This window comes from Oncorhynchus keta, chromosome 18, assembly GCF_023373465.1.
Source record: "Oncorhynchus keta strain PuntledgeMale-10-30-2019 chromosome 18, Oket_V2, whole genome shotgun sequence".
Taxonomy (NCBI): Eukaryota; Metazoa; Chordata; class Actinopteri; order Salmoniformes; family Salmonidae; genus Oncorhynchus; species Oncorhynchus keta.
Genome location: NC_068438.1, coordinates 55,826,681 through 55,849,180, shown reverse-complemented (window position 1 = coordinate 55,849,180; position 22,500 = coordinate 55,826,681). Strand labels below are relative to the sequence as shown.

Here is a 22,500-nt window from a genome sequence, read left to right as displayed (position 1 = left end):
TGTGGTTGATAATGTCTCTCCTCCCTGTGTTCTGTGGTTGATAATGTCTCTCCTCCCTGTGTTCTGTGGTTGATAATGTCTGCTCTCCTCCCTGTGTTCTGTGGTTAATAATGTCTGCTCCTCCCTGTGTTCTGTTGTTGATAATGTCTGCTCCTCTCCCTGTGTTCTGTGGTTAATAATGTCTGTTCCTCCCTGTGTTCTGTTGTTGATAATGTCTGCTCCTCCCTGTGTTCTGTGGTTGATAATGTCTGCTCCTCCCTGTGTTCTGTTGTTGATAATGTCTGCTCCTCTCCCATGTGTTCTGTGGTTGATAATCTCTGCTCCTCCCATATGTTCTGTTGTTGATAATCTCCTCCCTGTGTTCTGTGGTTGATAATGTCTGCTCCTCCCTGTGTTCTGTGGTTGATAATGTCTGCTCCTCCCTGTTCTGTGGTTAATAATGTCTGCTCATCCCTGTGTTCTGTGTTGATAATGTCTGCTCCTCCCTGTGTTCTGTGGTTAATAATGTCTCTCATCCCTGTGTTCTGTTGTTGATAATGTCTGCTCCTCCCTGTGTTCTGTGGTTAATAATGTCTGCTCATCCCTGTGTTCTGTATGTTGATAATGTCTGCTCTCCCCCTGTGTTCTGTGGTTAATAATCATGCTCCTCCCTGTGTTCTGTGGTTGATAATGTCTGCTCCTCCCTGTGTTCTGTGGTTGATAATGTCTGCTCCTCCCTGTGTTCTGTGGTTGATAATGTCTGCTCCTCCCTGTGTTCTGTTGTTGATAATGTCTGCTCCTCCCTGTGTTCTGTGGTTGATAATGTCTGCTCCTCCCTGTGTTCTGTTGTTGATAATGTCTCTCCTCCCTGTGTTCTGTATGTTGATAATGTCTCTCCTCCTGTGTTCTGTGGTTGATAATGTCTGCTCCTCCCTGTGTTCTGTTGTTGATAATGTCTCTCCTCCCTGTGTTCTGTGGTTGATAATGTCTGCTCCTCCCTGTGTTCTGTGGTTGATAATGTCTGCTCCTCCCTGTGTTATGTTGTTGATAATGTCTGCTCCTCCCTGTGTTCTGTTGTTGATAATGTCTGCTCCTCCCTGTTGTTATCATCTTCTCCTCCTGAACCATATGTCAGATATCACCTTCTCCTCCTGAACCATATGTCAGATATCATCTCCTCCTGAACCATATGTCAGATATCATCTCCTCCTCCTGAACCATATGTCAGATATCATCTTCTCCTCCTGAACCATATGTCAGATATCATCTTCTCCTCCTGAACCATATGTCAGATATCACCTTCTCCTCCTGAACCATATGTCAGATATCATCTCCTCCTGAACCATATATCAGATATCATCTCCTCCTGAACCATATGTCAGATATCATCTCCTCCTGAACCATATGTCAGATATCATCTTCTCCTCCTGAACCATATGTCAGATATCATCTCCTCCTGAACCATATGTTAGATATCATCTCCTGAACCATATGTCAGATATCATCTTCTCCTCCTGAACCATATGTCAGATATCATCTCCTCCTGAACCGTAGGTCAGATATCATCTTCTCCTCCTGAACCATATGTCAGATATCATCTCCTCCTGAACCATATGTCAGATATCATCTCCTCCTGAACCATATGTCAGATATCATCTCCTCCTGAACCATATGTCAGATATCATCTCCTCCTGAACCATATGTCAGATATCATCTCCTCCTGAACCGTAGGTCAGATATCATCTTCTCCTCCTGAACCATATGTCAGATATCATCTCCTCCTGAACCATATGTTAGATATCATCTCCTGAACCATATGTCAGATATCATCTCCTCCTGAACCATATGTCAGATATCATCTCCTCCTGAACCGTAGGTCAGATATCATCTCCTCCTGAACCATATGTCAGATATCATCTCCTCCTGAACCATATGTCAGATATCATCTCCTCCTGAACCATATGTCAGATATCATCTCCTCCTGAACCATATGTCAGATATCATCTCCTCCTGAACCATATGTCAGATATCATCTCCTCCTGAACCATATGTTAGATATCATCTTGTCCTGAACCATACGTCAGATATCATCTCCTCCTCCTGAACCATATGTCAGATATCATCTCCTCCTGAACCATATGTCAGATATCATCTCCTCCTGAACCATATGTCAGATATCATCTCCTCCTGAACCATATGTTAGATATCATCTTGTCCTGAACCATACGTCAGATATCATCTCCTCCTCCTGAACCATATGTCAGATATCATCTCCTCCTGAACCATATGTGAGATATCACCTTCTCCTCCTGAACCATATGTCAGATATCATCTTCTCCTCCTGAACCATATGTCAGATATCATCTTCTCCTCCTGAACCATATGTCAGATATCATCTTCTCCTCCTGAACCATATGTCAGATATCATCTTCTCCTCCTGAACCATATGTCAGATATCATCTCCTCCTGAACCATATGTCAGATATCATCTCCTCCTGAACCATATGTCAGATATCATCTCCTCCTGAACCATATGTCAGATATCATCTTCTCCTGAACCATATGTCAGATATCATCTTCTCCTGAACCATATGTCAGATATCATCTCCTCCTGAACCATATGTCAGATATCATCTCCTCCTGAACCATATGTCAGATATCATCTCCTCCTGAACCATATGTCAGACATCATCTCCTCCTGAACCATATGTCAGATATCACCTCCTCCTGAACCATATGTCAGATATCATCTCCTCCTGAACCATATGTCAGATATCATCTTGTCCTGAACCATATGTCAGATATCATCTCCTCCTGAACCATATGTCAGATATCATCTCATCCTGAACCATATGTCAGATTTCATCTCCTCCTGAACCATATGTCAGATATCATCTCCTCCTGAACCATATGTCAGACATCATCTCCTCCTGAACCATATGTCAGATATCATCTCCTCCTGAACCATATGTCAGATATCATCTCCTCCTGAACCATATGTCAGATATCATCTCCTCCTGAACCATATGTCAGATATCATCTCCTCCTGAACCATATGTCAGATATCATCTTGTCCTGAACCATATGTCAGATATCATCATCTCCTCCTGAACCATATGTCAGATATCATCTTGTCCTGAACCATATGTCAGATATCATCATCTCCTCCTGAACCATAGGTCAGATATCATCTCCTCCTGAACCATATGTCAGATATCATCATCTCCTCCTGAACCATATGTCAGATATCATCTTGTCCTGAACCATATGTCAGATATCATCTCCTCCTGAACCATATGTCAGATATCATCTCCTCCTCCTGAACCATATGTCAGATATCATCATCTCCTCCTGAACCATATGTCAGATATCATCATCTCCTCCTGAACCATATGTTAGATATCATCTCCTCCTGAACCATATGTCAGATATCATCTTGGGCTGTCTGTCCCCACCCTGAGATGGGCTGTCTTTCCCCACCCTGAGGGCTGTCTGTCCCCATCTCAGGGCTGTCTGTACCCACCCTGAGATGGGCTGTCTGTCCCCACCCTGAGATGGGCTGTCTGTCCCCACCCTGAGGGCTGTCTGTCCCCATCTCAGGGCTGTCTTTCCTCACCCTGAGGGCTGTCTGTCTCCACCCTGAGGGCTGTCTGTCCCCATCTCAGGGCTGTCTGTCCTCACCCTGAGGGCTGTCTGTCCCCACCCTGAGGGCTGTCTGTCCCCACCCTGAGGGCTGTCTGTCCTCACCCTGAGGGCTGTCTGTCCCCACCCTGAGGGCTGTCTGTCCCCATCTCAGGGCTGTCTGTCCCCACCCTGAGATGGGCTGTCTGTCCCCACCCTGAGGGCTGTCTGTCCCCATCTCAGGGCTGTCTGTACTCACCCTGAGATGGGCTTTCTGTCCCCACCCGGAGATGGGCTGTCTTTCCCCACCCTGAGATGGGCTGTCTGTCCCCACCCTGAGATGGGCTGTCTGTCCCCACCCTGAGGGCTGTCTGTCCCCACCCTGAGATGGGCTGTCTGTCCCCACCCTGAGATGGGCTGTCTGTCCCCACCCTGAGATGGGCTGTCTGTCCCCACCCTGAGATGGGCTGTCTGTCCCCACCCTGAGATGGGCCTGTCTGTCCCCACCCTGAGATGGGCCTGTCTGTCCCCACCCTGAGATGGGCCTGTCTGTCCCCACCCTGAGATGGGCTGTCTGTCCCCACCCTGAGATGGGCTGTCTGTCCCCACCCTGAGATGGGCTGTCTGTCCCCACACTGAGATGCGCTGTCTGTCCCCACCCTGAGATGGGCTGTCTGTCTCCACCCTGAGATGGGCTGTCTGTCTCCACCCTGAGATGGGCTGTCTGTCCCCACCCTGAGGGCTGCCTGTCCCCACCCTGAGGGCTGTCTGTCCTCACCCTGAGGGCTGTCTGTCCCCACCCTGAGGGATGTCTGTCCTCACCCTGAGGGCTGTCTGTCCTCACCCTGAGATGGGCTGTCTGTCCCCACCCTGAGGGCTGTCTGTCCCCACCCTGAGGGCTGTCTGTCCCCACCCTGAGGGCTGTCTGTCCCCACCCTGAGGGCTGTCTGTCCCCACCCTGAGGGCTGTCTGTCCCCACCCTGAGGGCTGTCTGTCCCCACCCTGAGATGGGCTGTCTGTCCCCACCCTGAGGGCTGTCTGTCCCCACCCTGAGCGTTGATGATTCATAATGCAGATAGCAGAGAGAAGGCCGGGGAGATTCCAGATTTAGACATTTTGCAAAAAGGCCAATTTAACATTTCAGGTCATAGAAATAACGTCTAATAATTTACCGGTTTCTCAGTTATTTATCCCCGGAAAAGGGAGTGGGTTTGGGCGGGAAATCTCATTAAGTCTCGGTAACCCGGTCAAACCGCTAGTCAAACCTGGAGCTGTAAGGTTGTGAATTCCTCAGATAAGAAGTGTCTTCTCTCATAACCCACATAATCAGTCTGTAGATGGCTGCTATTCCCGCTGGGCTGAGTGGTGAGAAGAGCTTACACACACACATTCACACGTGTGCACGCACACACACGCCAGTTAGACAGAGCTGCTGGTCTGTGAGAGCTGTTTGCTAACATCATGTACTGTATCTCCTGCCGGCCGTTGCTCTGTGCTCGGGAGGAAATAGATATTGTAGTGCCAGAGGTGCCGAAATAACTCACAGATAGAATTTACATACAGTGAGAGTTTTAGTACTCTGCCATCTTCACCAAATGTAAATTATTATTTTAAAACATTTTCATTCAAATCTATGTTAGTTCAGTGGAGAAATTAGGTTTACCGCTCTCATAAAATGCGTTATGGGCAACATCAATTCTCAGAGATTCCACTCTGGCCTGTTACTATCCCCAATCTTCTACTCTGGTCTGTTACTATCCCCAATCTTCTACTCTGGTCTGTTACTATCCCCAATCTTCTACTCTGGTCTGTTACTATCCCCAATCTTCTACTCTGGTCTGTTACTATCCCCAATCTTCTACTCTGGTCTGTTACTATCCCCAATCTTCTACTCTGGTCTGTTACTATCCCCAATCTTCTGCTCTGGTCTGTTACTATCCCCAATCTTCTACTCTGGTCTGTTACTATCCCCAATCTTCTACTCTGGTCTGTTACTATCCCCAATCTTCCACTCTGGTCTGTTACTATCCCCAATCTTCTACTCTGGTCTGTTACTATCCCCAATCTTCTACTCTGGTCTGTTACTATCCCCAATCTTCTACTCTGGTCTGTTACTATCCCCAATCTTCTGGTCTGTTACTATCCCCAATATTCTGCTCTGGTCTGTTACTATCCCCAATCTTCTACTCTGGTCTGTTACTATCCCCAATCTTCTGCTCTGGTCTGTTACTATCCCCAATCTTCTACTCTGGTCTGTTACTATCCCCAATCTTCTACTCTGGTCTGTTACTATCCCCAATCTTCCACTCTGGTCTGTTACTATCCCCAATCTTCTACTCTGGTCTGTTACTATCCCCAATCTTCTACTCTGGTCTGTTACTATCCCCAATCTTCTACTCTGGTCTGTTACTATCCCCAATCTTCTACTCTGGTCTGTTACTATCCCCAATCTTCTACTCTGGTCTGTTACTATCCCCAATCTTCTACTCTGGTCTGTTACTATCACCAATCTTCTACTCTGGTCTGTTACTATCCCCAATCTTCTACTCTGGTCTGTTACTATCCCCAATCTTCTACTCTGGTCTGTTACTATCACCAATCTTCTACTCTGGTCTGTTACTATCCCCAATCTTCTACTCTGGTCTGTTACTATCCCCAATCTTCTACTCTGGTCTGTTACTATCCCCAATCTTCTACTCTGGTCTGTTACTATCACCAATCTTCTACTCTGGTCTGTTACTATCACCAATCTTCTACTCTGGTCTGTTACTATCCCCAATCTTCTACTCTGGTCTGTTACTATCCCCAATCTTCTACTCTGGTCTGTTACTATCCCCAATCTTCTACTCTGGTCTGTTACTATCCCCAATCTTCTACTCTGGTCTGTTACTATCCCCAATCTTCTACTCTGGTCTGTTACTATCACCAATCTTCTACTCTGGTCTGTTACTATCCCCAATCTTCTACTCTGGTCTGTTACTATCCCCAATCTTCTACTCTGGCCTGTTACTATCCCCAATCTTCTACTCTGGTCTGTTACTATCCCCAATCTTCTACTCTGGCCTGTTACTATCCCCACTCTTCTACTCTGGTCTGTTACTATCCCCAATCTTCCACTCTTGTCTGTTACTATCCCCAATCTTCTACTCTGGTCTGTTACTATCCCCAATCTTCTACTCTGGTCTGTTACTATCCCCAATCTTCTACTCTGGTCTGTTACTATCACCAATCTTCTACTCTGGTCTGTTACTATCCCCAATCTTCCACTCTGGCCTGTTACTATCCCCAATCTTCCACTCTGGTCTGTTACTATCCCCAATCTTCCACTCTGGTCTGTTACTATCACCAATCTTCTACTCTGGTCTGTTACTATCACCAATCTTCTACTCTGGTCTGTTACTATCCCCAATCTTCCACTCTGGTCTGTTACTATCCCCAATGTTCCACTCTGGCCTGTTACTATCCCCAATCTTCTACTCTGGTCTGTTACTATCAGCAATTTTTTTTCTTCCTGTATTTCAGTACTTTCTGATTTGTGGTGCTAATGAGAGTGTTATGTATTACATGTTGTTAGGTGGGTGAGTTTAGAGAGTTCCAGACAGAACAGCTCCAGGTGCTTCTATAACTACTGCACTGTCATCCCAGACACACTCTGGCTTTAACTGGAACTGAAGTGAAAGCTGTTCTCACGGTTGCCTTCGTCCCACTGGAGCCATTCAGAACTGAACCTCACTGATGTAACCCTCAGTCTTTCACAGCCTCTTTTTAAAGGTCACCATGTAGAAACTGGGGGTGTGATATTATACCCAGTGTTACTGTATGATGAGGGCAGTATTGACGATCATCCCTTTTCACTTTAACTGGTAGCTATCAATCATGATGCTTATCACCCCGGACCATCGGACAATCTAAGCTAGATCAATCAAATCAAATGTATTTATAAAGCCCTTCGTACATCAGCTGATATCTCAAAGTGCTGTACAGAAACCCAACATAAAACCCCAAACAGCAAGCAAAGTGCTGTACAGAAACCCAGCATAAAACTCCAAACAGAAAGCAATGCAGGTGTAGAAGCATGATGTCCTCACACAAATTCACACCATTCTCACACAAATTAAAAAGGAACCTGCCAGGTACAACCCCAAATCCGTAAACATGGGCACCCTCATAGATATCATCGTGACCAACTTGATCTCTAAATACACCTATGCTTTCTTCAACCAGGATCTCAGCGATCACTGCCTCATTGCCTGCGTGTGTATTGGGTCCACGTTCAAACAACCACCCGTCATCACTTTTCTACAGCTGGCCATGCTTTCCACCTGGCGACCCCGACCCCGGCCAACAGCTCTGCACCCTCTACAGAAACCCCCCTGCTTCTCCTTCACCCAAATCCAGACAGCTGATGTTCTGAAAGAGCTGCAGAATCTGGATCCCTACAAATCAGCCGGGCTAGACAATCTGGACCCTCTGTTCCTAAAATTATCAGCCGCCATTGTCACAACCCCTGTTACTAGTCTGTTCAACCCCTCTATCATATTTTTTGAGATTCCTAAAGATTGGAAAGCGGCCGCGGTCATCCCCCTCTTCTAGACCCAAACTGTTACAGACCTATATCGGGGCGGCAGGTTAGCCTAGTGGTTAGAGCGTTGGACTAGTAACCGGAAGGTTGCAAGTTCAATCCCCCGAGCTGACAAGGTACAAATCTGTCGTTCTGTCCCTGAACAGGCATTCATTCACTGTTCCTAGGCCGTCATTGAAAATAAGAATTTGTTCTTATCTGACTTGCCTTGTTAAATAAAGGTAAAATAAACATCGATCCTGCCCTTCTAAAGTGCCTTTCTAAAGTGTTTGAGAGCCAAGTGAACAAACAGATCACCGACCATCTCAAATCCCACCGTACCTATGCAATCTGGTTTCCAAGCTGATCATCGTTGCACCTCAGCCACGCTCTAAATGATATAACCAACATCGATAAAAACAGTATTTTGCAGCCTTCTTCTTAGAAGGCAAGGCTTTCACTCTGTCATGCCATACAACACTCCTTCCATGGCCTCCAACTGCTTTTAAACGCTAGTAAAACTAAATGTAAGCTCTTCAACCGATCGCTGCCCACACCTGCCTGCCCACCGAGCACCACTACTCTGGAAGGTTCTGACTTAGAATATGTGGACAACTATAAATACCTAGGTGTCTGGCTAGACTGTAAACTCTCCTTCCAGACTCAGATGAAGCATCTCCAATCAAAAATGAAATCTAAAATCGGCTTCCTATTTCACAACAAAGCCTCCTTCACTCACGCTGCCAAATTTACCCTTGTAAAACTGACTATCCTGCTAATACTTGACTTTGGCAATGCCATTTACAAAATAGCCTCCAACACTCTAATCAGCAAATTGGATGCAGTCTATCACAGTGCCATCCGTTTTGTCACCAAAGCCCCATATACTACCCACCATTGCGACCTGTATGCTCTCGTTGGCTCATCCTCGCTACATATTCACCGCCAAACCCTCTGGCTCCAGGTCATCTACAAGTCTTTGCTAGGTAAAGCTCTGCCTTATCTCAGCTCACTGGTCACCATAGCAACACCCACCCGTAGCACGCACTCCAGCAGGTATATTGCACTGGTCATCCCCAAAGCGAACATCTCATTTGGCCGCCTTTCCTTCCAGTTCTCTGCTGCCAATGACTGGAACGAATTGAAAAAAATCACTGAAGCTGGAGACCCATATCTCCCTCACTAACTTCAAGCTTCAGCTGTCAAAGCAGCGTCTCTGTAGCTGTACATAGTCCATCTGTAATAGCCCATCTGTACATAGTCCATCTGTAATAGTCCAACCAACTACCTACCTCATTTTTTGTTTTTCTGCTCTTTTGCACACCAGTATTTCTACTTGCACATCCTCATCTGCACATGTATCACGCCAGTGTTAATTGCTGAATTGTAATGACTTCGCCTCTATTGGCCTATTTATTGCCTTACCTCCTTACTTCATTTTCACACACTGTATACAGATTTTTATATTTGTAATATTGACTGTACGTTTGTTTTACTCCATTTGTAACTCTGTTGTTGTCTGTGTCACACTGCTTTGCTTTGTCTTGGCCAGTTGTAAATGAGAACTTAAATAAAGGGGAAATAAATACATTTAAAAAAATGGTGCACTGAGGAAGTACAGAGAGAGATATGGTGTAACTGTAGACTTGATCATAATGCCATTTGGTGTAACTGTAGACTTGATCATAATGCCATTTGGTGTAACTGTAGACTTGATCATAATGCCATTTGGTGTAACTGTAGATTTGATCATAATGCCATTTGGTGTAACTGTAGACTTGATCATAATGCCATTTGGTGAATCTGTAGACTTGATCATAATGCCATTTAGGGTGAATCTGTAGACTTGATCATAATGCCATTTAGGGTAAATACATTTAAAAAAATGGTGCACTGAGGAAGTACAGAGAGAGATTTGGTGAATCTGTAGACTTGATCATAATGCCATTTGGTGAATCTGTAGACTTTACAGTCCAGGTAAGACATGCACCAGGGCCCATTCAAATCCCCGTTCTTGTATTTAGGCTCATTGTATTGGAGCTGCCGACGTGCAGACATGCAGTCCAGATGTAATATCCCTCTACACATATAGTTAGGACGTTTACATACACTTAGGTTGGAGTCATTAAAACTCGTTTTTCAACCACTCCACAAATGTCTTGTTAACAAACTATAGTTTTGGCAAGTCGGTTAGGACATCTACTTCATGCATGACACTAGTTATTTTTCCAACAATTGTTTTACAGACAGATTTCACTTTTAATTCACTGTATCACAATTCCAGTGGGTCAGAAGTTTACATACACTAAGTTGACTGTGCCTTTAAACAGCTTGGAACATTCCAGAAAATTATGCCATGGCTTTCGAAGCTTCTGATAGGCTAATTGACATCATTTGAGTCAATTGGAGGTGTACCTGTGGATGTATTTCAAGGCCTACCTTCAAACTCAGTGCCTCTTTGCTTGACATCATGGGAAAATCAAAATAAATCAGCCAAGACCTCAGAGAAAGAATTGTAGACCTCCACAAGTCTGGTTCATCCTTGGGAGCAATTTCCAAAATCCTGAAAGTACCACGTTCATCTGCACAAACAATAGTACGCAAGTATAAACACCATGGGACGACGCAGCCGGGATACCGCTCAGGAAGGAGACGCGCTCTGTCTCCTAGAGATGAACGAAAAGTGCAAAGGACCCAGAAGTGCAAATCCCAGAACAACAGCAATGGATCTTGTGAGATGCTGGAGGAAACAGGTACAAAAGTATCTATAGCCGCAGTAAAACGAGTCCTATATCGATATAACCTGAAAGGCCACTCAGCAAGGAAGAAGCCACTGCTCCAAAACCGCGATAAAAAGCCAGACTACGGTTTGCAACTGCACATAGGGACAATGATCGTACTTTTGGAAGAAATGTCTTCTGGTCTGATGAAACATGAACAGGCTGGTGTCTGGAGTTTATCACAGAAGCAGCAGAATAATGTAGTAATGAACAGGCTGGTGTCTAGACTTTATCACGGAAGCAGCAGAATAATGTAGTAATGAACAGGCTGGTGTCTAGACTTTATCACGGAAGCAGCAGAATAATGTGTAATGATCAGGCTGGTGAATCTAGACTTTATCATAAGCAGCAGAATAATGTAGTAATGAACAGGCTGGTGTCTAGACTTTATCATAGAAGCAGCAGAATAATGTCAGTAATGAACAGGTTGGTGTCTAGACTTTATCACAAAGCAGCAGAATAATGTAGTAATGAACAGGCTGGTGTCTAGACTTTATCACGGAAGCAGCAGAATAATGTAGTAATGAACAGGCTGGTGTCTAGACTTTATCACGGAAGCAGCAGAATAATGTAGTAATGAACAGGCTGGTGTCTAGACTTTATCACAGAAGCAGCAGAATAATGTAGTAATGAACAGGCTGGTGTCTAGACTTTATCACGGAAGCAGCAGAATAATGTAGTAATGAACAGGCTGGTGTCTAGACTTTATCACGGAAGCAGCAGAATAATGTAGTAATGAACAGGCTGGTGTCTAGACTTTATCACGGAAGCAGCAGAATAATGTAGTAATGAACAGGCTGGTGTCTAGACTTTATCACAGAAGCAGCAGAATAATGTAGTAATGAACAGGCTGGTGTCTAGACTTTATCACAGAAGCAGCAGAATAATGTAGTAATGAACAGGTTCTGTGTCTAGACTTTATCATTTGAGTAAGCAGCAGAATAATGTAGTAATGAACAGGCTGGTGTCTAGACTTTATCATGGAAAAGCAGAATAAATGTAGTAATGAACAGGCTGGTGTCTAGACTTTATCACGGAAGCAGCAGAATAATGTAGTAATGAACAGGCTGGTGTCTAGACTTTATCACGGAAGCAGCAGAATAATGTAGTAATGAACAGGCTGGTGTCTAGACTTTATCACGGAAGCAGCAAATAATAATGTAGTAATGAACAGGCTGGTGTCTATACTTTATCAAAAGAAGCAGCAGAATAATGTAGTAATGAACAGGCTGGTGTCTAGACTTTATCACGGAAGCAGCAGAATAATGTAGTAATGACAGGCTGGTGTCTAGACTTTATCACAGGAAGCAGCAGAATAATGTAGTAATGAACAGGCTGGTGTCTAGACTTTATCACAGAAGCAGCAGAATAATGTAGTAATGAACAGGTTCGTGTCTAGACTTTATCACAGAAGCAGCAGAATAATGTAGTAATGAACAGGCTGGTGTCTAGACTTTATCACGGAAGCAGCAGAATAATGTAGTAATGAACAGGCTGGTGTCTAGACTTTATCACGGAAGCAGCAGAATAATGTAGTAATGAACAGGCTGGTGTCTAGACTTTATCACGGAAGCAGCAGAATAATGTAGTAATGAACAGGCTGGTGTCTAGACTTTATCACGGAAGCAGCAGAATAATGTAGTAATGAACAGGCTGGTGTCTAGACTTTATCACGGAAACAGCAGAATAATGTAGTAATGAACAGGCTGAAGCAGCAGAATAATGTAGTAATGAACAGGCTGAAGCAGCAGAATAATGTAGTAATGAACAGGCTGGTGTCTAGACTTTATCACAGAAGCAGCAGAATAATGTAGTAATGAACAGGCTGAAGCAGCAGAATAATGTAGTAATGAACAGGCTGAAGCAGCAGAATAATGTAGTAATGAACAGGCTGAAACAGCAGAATAATGTAGTAATGAACAGGCTGGTGTCTAGACTTTATCACGGAAACAGCAGAATAACGCTACAAATCAAACCCAGTGCCATGTCACCCCTCCTTGTCCCAGATAACTCTTCCTCTCCTATTTCTCCCTCGTCCTCCTCTTCCCTGCCCTATCGGTGGTGTGTGTGTGTGTGTGTGTGTGTGTGTGTGTGTGTGTGTGTGTGTGTGTGTGTGTGTGTCATGTCACCGGATGTTACCGGCCTGATGAGACTGGGAGGATGTATCTGAAATGAGACAGGGAGGATGTATCTGAAATGAGACTGGGAGGATGTATCTGAAATGAGACAGGGAGGATGTATCTGAAATGAGACAGGGAGGATGTATCTGAAATGAGACTGGGAGGATGTATCTGAAATGAGACTGGGAGGATGTATCTGAAATGAGACAGGGAGGATGTATCTGAAATGAGACAGGGAGGATGTATCTGAAATGAGACAGGGAGGATGTATCTGAAATGAGACTGGGAGGATGTATCTGAAATGAGACTGGGAGGATGTATCTGAAATGAGACAGGGAGGATGTATCTGAAATGAGACAGGGAGGATGTATCTGAAATGAGACAGGGAGGATGTATCTGAAATGAGACTGGGAGGATGTATCTGAAATGAGACTGGGAGGATGTATCTGAAATGAGACAGGGAGGATGTATCTGAAATGAGACTGGGAGGATGTATCTGAAATGAGACAGGGAGGATGTATCTGAAATGAGACTGGGAGGATGTATCTGAAATGAGACAGGGAGGATGTATCTGAAATGAGACAGGGAGGATGTATCTGAAATGAGACTGGGAGGATGTATCTGAAATGAGACAGGGAGGATGTATCTGAAATGAGACAGGGAGGATGTATCTGAAATGAGACAGGGATGATGTATCTGAAATGAGACAGGGAGGATGTCCCTGAAATGAGACAGGGAGGATGTATCTGAAATGAGACAGGGAGGATGTATCTAAATGAGACTGGGAGGATGTATCTGAAATGAGACTGGGAGGATGTATCTGAAATGAGACTGGGAGGATGTATCTGAAATGAGACTGGGAGGATGTATCTGAAATGAGACTGGGAGGATGTATCTGAAATGGGACTGGGAGGATGTATCTGAAATGGGGACTGGGAGGATGTATCTGGAGGGTTTGGCCCAGGATGTATCTGAAATGAGACTGGAGGATGTATCTGAAATGAGACAGGGAGGATGTATCTGAAATGAGACAGGGAGGATGTATCTGAAATGAGACTGTATCTGGAAATGAGACTATGTCTGAAATGAGACTGGGAGGATGTTCCTGAAATGAACAGGCAGGCGCTGGAGCCACAAGGAGTATCTGAAATGAGACTGGGAGGATGTATCTGAAATGAGACTGGGAGGATGTATCTGAAATGAGACAGGGAGGATGTATCTGAAATGAGACTGGGAGGATGTATCTGAAATGAGACTGGGAGGATGTATCTGAAGACTGCTGAATGTGAGACAGGGAGGATGTATCTGAAATGAGACATCTGAAATGAGACTGGGAGGATGTATTGAAATGAGACTGGGAGGATGTATGAGACTGAAATGAGACTGGGAGGATGTATCTGAAATGAGACTGGGAGGATGTATCTGAAATGAGACTGGGAGGATGTATCTGAAATGAGACTGGGAGGATGTATCTGAAATGAACTGCTGACAGGTATCTGAGGATGTATCTGAAATGAGACTGGGAGGATGTATCTGAAATGAGACTGGGAGGATGTATCTGAAACCTGAGACTGGGAGGATGTATCTGAAATGAGACTGGGAGGATGTATATGAAATGAGACTGGGAGGATGTATCTGAAATGAGACTGGGAGAATGTATCTGGGAGACTGGGAAATGTATCTGAAATGAGACTGGGAGGATGTATCTGAAATGAGACAGGGAGGATGTATCTGAAATGAGACTGGGAGGATGTATCTGAAATGAGACTGGGAGGATGTATCTGAAATGAGACAGGGAGGATGTATCTGAAATGAGACAGGGAGGATGTATCTGAAATGAGACACAACCGGAAGACGTGATCAGGTGTTCCATAACCGGCGCACAATTTGCCCAGCATCGTCCGGGTTAATGGAGGTTTGGCCCAGCATCGTCCGGGTTAATGGAGGGTTTGGCCCAGCATCGTCCGGGTTAATGGGGGGTTTGGCCCAGCATCGTCCGGGTTAATGGGGGGTTTGGCCCAGCATCGTCCGGGTTAATGGGGGGTTTGGCCCAGCATCTGTGTATCTGGTATAATGGAGGGTTTTGAAGCCCATTGCATCGTCCAGGTTAATGGAGGGATACTTTGAAGCCCATTGAATGCGTGTATCTGTGTTAATGGAGGTTTTGAAGCCCAGCATTGTCCGGGTTAATGGAGGGTTTGGCCCAGCATCGAATGGTTAATGGGGGGTTTGGCCCAGCATCGTCCGGGTTAATGGGGGTTTGGCCCAGCATCGTCCGGGTTAATGGGGGGTTTGGCCCAGCATCGTGTAGATTAAAGGAGGTTTGGCCCAGCATCGTCTGGGTTAATGGGGGTTTGGCCCAGCATCGTCCGGTATTAAAGGAGGGTTTGGCCCAGCATCGGCCTGTGTTCATGGGGGTTGGAATGCATCTGTGTATTTTACTTATTTGATCCTGCTGTCCCCAAATGCTGACCTGTGTATTTTACCAAAACATACTGTTGACCCTGCTTAATGCTGTGGAAGTGTAGCCACACCAATGTGTCAGAGGAAACACTGTTCAACTGACAACGGCATTCAGCCTTAGGCGTTGAAGCCCGCCACAAGGAGTCGTTATTTTACGAAAACTGTTGAAGCTCTCACCTAACCCGTGACGACTGCTTTTGTCCAAACCCTCCCCTAACCTGGAGATGCTGTGCCAAACCCCTTTCACCTCACCCGGAAGGACGATGGGCCAAACCCTCCCTATACCCGGACGACGCTGGGCCCAACCCTCCCCTCACCTAACCCGGACGACGCTGGGCCAAACCCTCACCTAACCCGAACGACAAGCTGGGCCAAATGAGTATCCCTAACCCGAACGACGCTGGGCCAAACCCTCCCTAACCCGGATGAATCAGCTGGGCCAAACCCTCCCCTCCCTAACCCGGACGTGATACCAGTGAGCCAAACCCTCACCTAACCCGATAGATGAAACATAGCTGGGCCAAACCTCCCCTGTGCCGAATGTAATGCTGGGCCAAACCCTCCCCTAACCCGGACGACGCATGGGCTTAGTAACCCTCCCCTAACCCGGACGACATTCTTTATTCAAACCAGCTCTCCCCTGACCCGGAAACACTGGAGCTCTATCCCACACCTAACCACTATGAGCTCTATCTCCTGACTGTTGAAACACTAACCTATCTCCCTTGTTGAAACCTAAGCTCCTCCCTGACTGTTGAAACACTGAGCCAAACCCCCCTGACTGTTGAAACACTGGGCCAATCCCTCCCTAACCACGGACTCTATCGCTGGGAAACCCTCAGCCTAACCCGTGACTGCTGAAACACTAAACTCCTCCCTAACCTGGAAACGCTCTCCCTGACACTGAGCTCTATCTCCCTGGCACTAACCCTCCCCTAACCCGGAAACACTGGGCCAATCCCTCCCTAACCCGGAAACTGGGCCAAACCCTCCCTAACCAGGAGCGATCTCTGACTGGCCAAACCCACCTCTAACCCGGACGAAACACTGGAGCCAAACCCTCCCCTCCCCTAATCCGGACTCTATCTCCCTGCTGGGCCAAGCCCTCTATCTCCCGGACTGCTGAAACCCTCAGCTCTATCCCCTGACGTTGAAACACTGGAGCTCAAACTCTCCCTGACCTGGAAACACTGGAGCTCTATCTCCCTAACCCGGAAACACTGGAGCCAAACACTCCCTAACCCGGAAACGCTATGAGCCAATCCCTCACCTAACCCGGAAACACTGGAGCTCTATCCCTCCCTAACCCGTTGAAGACGCTGGGCCAAACCCTCATCCCCTAACCAGGAAACACTGGAGCCAAACCCCCTATCTCCCTGACTGTTGAAACCCCCTAACGACCAGCTGGGCTATCTCCTCCCCGTAACGACGCTGGGCCAATTGTGCGCTACTGTTGAAGCCCTGATTGAATGCCGTGTATCTGTGTATTTTACTGTAATTTGATACTGTTGAAGCCTGATTGAATGCTGTGTATCTGAGCTCTATTTTACTGTAATTTGAAACTGTTGAAGCCCTGATTGAATGCTCCCTGTATCTGTGAATTTTACTGTAATTTGATACTGTTGAAGCCCTGATTGAATGCTGTGTATCTGTGTATTTTGAAACTGTAATTTGATACTGTTGAAGCCCTGATTGAATGCTGTCTCTGTGTATCTGTGTATTTTACTGTAATTTGATACTGTTGAGCCCCAGATTGAATCTCCCCTGTATCTGTGTATTTTACTGTAATTTATACTGTTGAAGCCCTGATTGAATGCTGTGTCATCTGTGTATTTTACTGTAATTTGATACTGTTGAAGCCCTGATTGAATGCTGTGTATCTGTGTATTTTACTGTAATTTGATACTGTTGAAGCCCTGATTGAATGCTGTGTATCTGTGTATTTTACTGTAATTTGATACTGTTCTATCTCCTGAAGCCCTGATTGAATGCCGTGTATCTGTGTATTTTACTGTAATTTGATACTGTTGAAGCCCTGATTGAATGCTATGAGCTCTGTGTATCTGTGCATTTTACTGTAATTTGATACTATTGAAGCCCTGATTGAATGCTGTGTATCTGTGTATTTTACTGTAATTTGATACTGTTGAAGCCCTGATTGAATGCCGTGTGTCTGTGTATCTGTGTATTTTACTGTAATTTGATACTGTTGAAGCCCTGATTGAATGCTGTGTATCTGTGTATTTTACTGTAATTTGATACTGTTGAAGCCCTGATTGAATGCTGTGTATCTGTGTATTTTACTGTAATTTGATACTGTTGAAGCCCTGATTGAATGCCGTGTATCTGTGTATTTTACTGTAATTTGATACTGTTGAAGCCCTGATTGAATGCTGTGTATCTGTGTATTTTACTGTAATTTGATACTGTTGAAGCCCTGATTGAATGCTGTGTATCTGTGTATTTTACTGTAATGTGATACTGTTGAAGCCCTGATTGAATGTTGTGTGTCTGTGTATTTGTGTTGCAGATCCAGAATGCAGATGATGTGCTAATTGCACCTTTAGAGAAGTTCAGGAAGGACCAGATTGGAGCTGCAAAGGTGAGATAAAAAAAACAGCATTATATCTGAACGACATGTTTACTGTTATTACAGATTGGTTTAAGATATTTATCAGGCATTTTAATGATATCCAAATATATAATTTGCATACAATGACAAGTGTATCCTCACCAATGAGTATCCATTCTAATGAATACTGTATGTCAAGTATTACAACAACTCGATCTGAACACGACATGCTGTATGTAGAGTGTAATCAGAGGGGTTTAAGGTGGATATATGCTGTTCCGCTGAATTCCACACGTGTAATTGTGATACCAGTGAGTATAATGTAATGTAATGAATAGATAGATGTAAAACATAGGCTGGTGTCCATCAGAAAGTGGACTGTGCTGAATGTAATGGCTGGAGGAAAAAATGAAGTTAACCAGAAAGACGAATTCATAAACTTAGTAACCGTTAGTAACCTACAACATTCATTTATTCAAAACCAGCTCTATCTCCCTGACTGTTGAAACACTATGAGCTCTATCTCCCTGACTGTTGAAACACTATGAGCTCTATCTCCCTGACTGTTGAAACACTATGAGCTCTATCTCCCTGACTGTTGAAACACTGAGCTCAACCAGCTCTATCTCCCTGACTGTTGAAACACTATGAGCTCTATCTCCCTGACTGTTGAAACACTATGAGCTCTATCTCCCTGACTGTTGAAATGCTAAGAGCTCAACCAGCTCTATCTCCCTGACCGTTGAAACGCTATGAGCACAACCAGCTCTATCTCCCTGACTGTTGAAATGCTATGAGCACAACCAGCTCTATCTCCCTGACCGTTGAAACGCTATGAGCATAACCAGCTCTATCTCCCTGACCGTTGAAACGCTATGAGCACAACCAGCTCTATCTCCCTGACCGTTGAAACGCTAAGAGCACAACCAGCTCTATCTCCCTGACCGTTGAAACGCTAAGAGCTCAACCAGCTCTATCTCCCTGACCGTTGAAACACTATGAGCTCTATCTCCCTGACTGTTGAAACACTATGAGCTCAACCAGCTCTATCTCCCTGACCGTTGAAACGCTATGAGCTCTATCTCCCTGACCGTTGAAACGCTAAGAGCTCTATCTCCCTGACCGTTGAAACGCTATGAGCTCTATCTCCCTGACCGTTGAAACGCTAAGAGCTCTATCTCCCTGACCGTTGAAACGCTAAGAGCACAACCAGCTCTATCTCCCTGACCGTTGAAACGCTAAGAGCACAACTCTCTATTGTGTTTCCTCCAAACCGGTACCTCCGGTTTGGAGGTACCGGTCAACAAGAGTGCACTATAAAGGGAATGGGGAGCCATTTTGGACATAGCCTTGGTCTCTCCAGTGAGTGGTCAGTGTCTATTGTCTAGCCTTGAGACATATAACTGTAATTTCTAGACTCTGGTCAGTACAATCTGGATGAGCACACTGTACTGTACTGTAGTGTGTGTGTGTTGTCTGAACACTTCGTAGAGTGTGGTCTTGTTGTTGCCTGCCATTATAGACAAGCAGCATTGACCAGTAGCACATCTGTGGTCTTTCCCTTGGTGAGATCACACACACACGCACACTGGATCTGAACACACACCTCCCACTGTGCTCCTTAGTCTGTTCGTGCTGTCCCTGGTGAATGATTCTCTCATTTGTACATAAGCCAAGCCTTGTGATAAACATTCCAACTTCACAGTGAGAATTTATACTGCATGAGCAGAGCGAGATAGAGAGAAACCCAGAGAGAGAGAGAGAGAGAGAGAGAGAGAGAGAGAGAGAGAGAGAGAGAGAGAGAGAGAGAGAGAGAGAGAGAGAGAGAGAGAGAGAGAGAGAGAGAGAGAGAGAGAGAGAGAGAGAGAGAGAGAGAGAGAGAGAGAGAGAGAGAGAGAGAGAGAGAGAGAGAGAGAGAGAGAGAGAGAGAGAGAGAGAGAGAGAGAGAGAGAGAGAGAGAGAGAGAGAGAGAAAGAGAGAGAGAGAGAGAGAGAGAGAATACAGAGAGATGCTTATTTATTTTATCTTGAATTATTTGTAGAGAGAGTAGAGAAACTGTTGTATGAATGTTTACTGTTAATTTGTGTTGTTTTTCACTTTATATATTCACTTTGCAAGTCAAGATTTCACCAAATGGGACAAACACCCCATTGAAACCAAGCATGTAGAGTTCTGTAAGATTCTCCTACATGTCCAGAGGAAAACTACAAACAATGCATGCAGGGCAGAATTAGCCCAAAATCCACTAATAATAAAAACTCAAAAAAGAGCAATTCAGTTTTGGAAACATCTCAAATACAGTGACCCCCTCTCCTATCATTACCAAGCCCTGCAATACCAAGAGCTGAGCAAAGAAAAGAGTCCCCTCATCCAGCTGGTCCTGAGTTCACTAACCTGTTCTACTAACACACTGAAGCCTCAGTCCCCTCATCCAGCTGGTCCTGGGGCTGAGTTCACTAACCTGTTCTACTAACACACTGAAGCCTCAGTCCCCTCATCCAGCTGGTCCTGGGGCTGAGTTCACTAACCTGTTCTACTAACACACTGAAGCCTCAGTCCCCTCATCCAGCTGGTCCTGAGTTCACTAACCTGTTCTACTAACACACTGAAGCCTCAGTCCCCTCATCCAGCTGGTCCTGGGGCTGAGTTCACTAACCTGTTCTACTAACACACTGAAGCCTCAGTCCCCTCATCCAGCTGGTCCTGGGGCTGAGTTCACAACCTGTTCTACTAACACACTGAAGCCTCAGTCCCCTCATCCAGCTGGTCCTGGGGCTGAGTTCACTAACCTGTTCTACTAACACACTGAAGCCTCAGTCCCTCATCCAGCTGGTCCTGAGTTCAACTCAAAACCTGTTCTACTAACACAAACTGAAGCCTCAGTCCCCCTCATCCAGCTGGTCCTGAGTTCACTAACCTGTTCTACTAACACACTGAAGCCTCAGTCCCTCATCCAGCTGGTCCTGAGTTCACAAACCTGTTCTACTAACACACTGAAGCCTCAGTCCCCTCATCCAGCTGGTCCTGAGTTCACTAACCTGTTCTACTAACACACTGAAGCCTCAGTCCCCTCATCCAGCTGGTCCTGAGTTCACTAACCTGTTCTACTAACACACTAAAGCCTCAGTCCCCTCATCCAGCTGGTCCTGAGTTCACTAACCTGTTCTACTAACACACTGAAGCCTCAGGACCAGAACATCCAATCAGTCAGGGTAAACCAAATTACAACACGGTCAAAACAAAACTATATTACTTATTAGGAAACACAAACACAAAGCCAAATGCAGTGCTATCTGGCCCTAAATCGACTGTACACTGTGGCTAACTATATGACCATAGTACTGATCAAAACCTTAGACAACCCTTGACAAAGTACAGGCTCAGTGAGCACAGCCTTGTCATTGAGATGGGTAGACACAGAAAAACCTGGCTCCCTGTAGAGGAAAGGCTGTGCAACCACTGCACCACAGCAGAACCTGAGACGGAGCTGCATTTCCTGACAAAATGTCAAAAATATGAAACAATTAGAGAGGGTCATTTCCCCAAATTTGAAATCCTGATTCAAGGTTGAAATTGAACTGAATTTAATTGAATTGAGAGAGAAAAACACAGAGATCTACACCACTATCTATAACCTGACTAGACCCAGCCTCATCTACACTACCATCTATAACCTGACTAGACCCAGCCTCATCTACACCACCATCTATAACCTGACTAGACCCAGCCTCATCTACACCACCATCTATAACCTGACTAGACCCAGCCTCATCTACACCACCATCTATAACCTGACTAGACCCAGTCTCAACTACACCACCATCTATAACCTGACTAGACCCAGCCTCATCTACACCACCTATAACCTGACTAGACCCAGCCTCATCTACACCTCCATCTATAACCTGACTAGACCCAGCCTCATCTACACCACCATCTATAACCTGACTAGACCAGCCTCATCTACACCTACCATCTATAACCTGACTAGACCCAGCCTCATCTACACCACCATCTATAACCTGACTAGACCAGCCTCATCTACACCACCATCTATAACCTGACTAGACCCAGCCTCATCTACACCACCATCTATAACCTGACTAGACCAGCCTCATCTACACCACTATCTATAACCTGACTAGACCCAGCCTCATCTACACCACCATCTATAACCTGACTAGACCCAGCCTCATCTACACCACCATCTATAACCTGACTAGACCCAGCCTCATCTACACCACCATCTATAACCTGACTAGACCCAGCCTCATCTACACTACCATCTATAACCTGACTAGACCCAGCCTCATCTACACCACCATCTATAACCTGACTAGACCCAGCCTCATCTACACCACCATCTATAACCTGACTAGACCCAGCCTCATCTACACCACCATC

General features: G+C 45.3%; 1 protein-coding gene across 1 annotated transcript in view; it reads left to right on the top strand.

The window, feature by feature from the left end:
- LOC118380965 (rho GTPase-activating protein 42) overlaps positions 1–22,500 on the top strand; it is a 239,068-nt gene that overhangs the window by 69,755 nt on the left and 146,813 nt on the right. Inside the window, exon 4 of the mRNA XM_052468730.1 lies at positions 18,055–18,126. Coding sequence (XP_052324690.1) covers positions 18,055–18,126 — 72 coding nt within the window. The remainder of the gene's footprint in view (positions 1–18,054; positions 18,127–22,500) is intronic.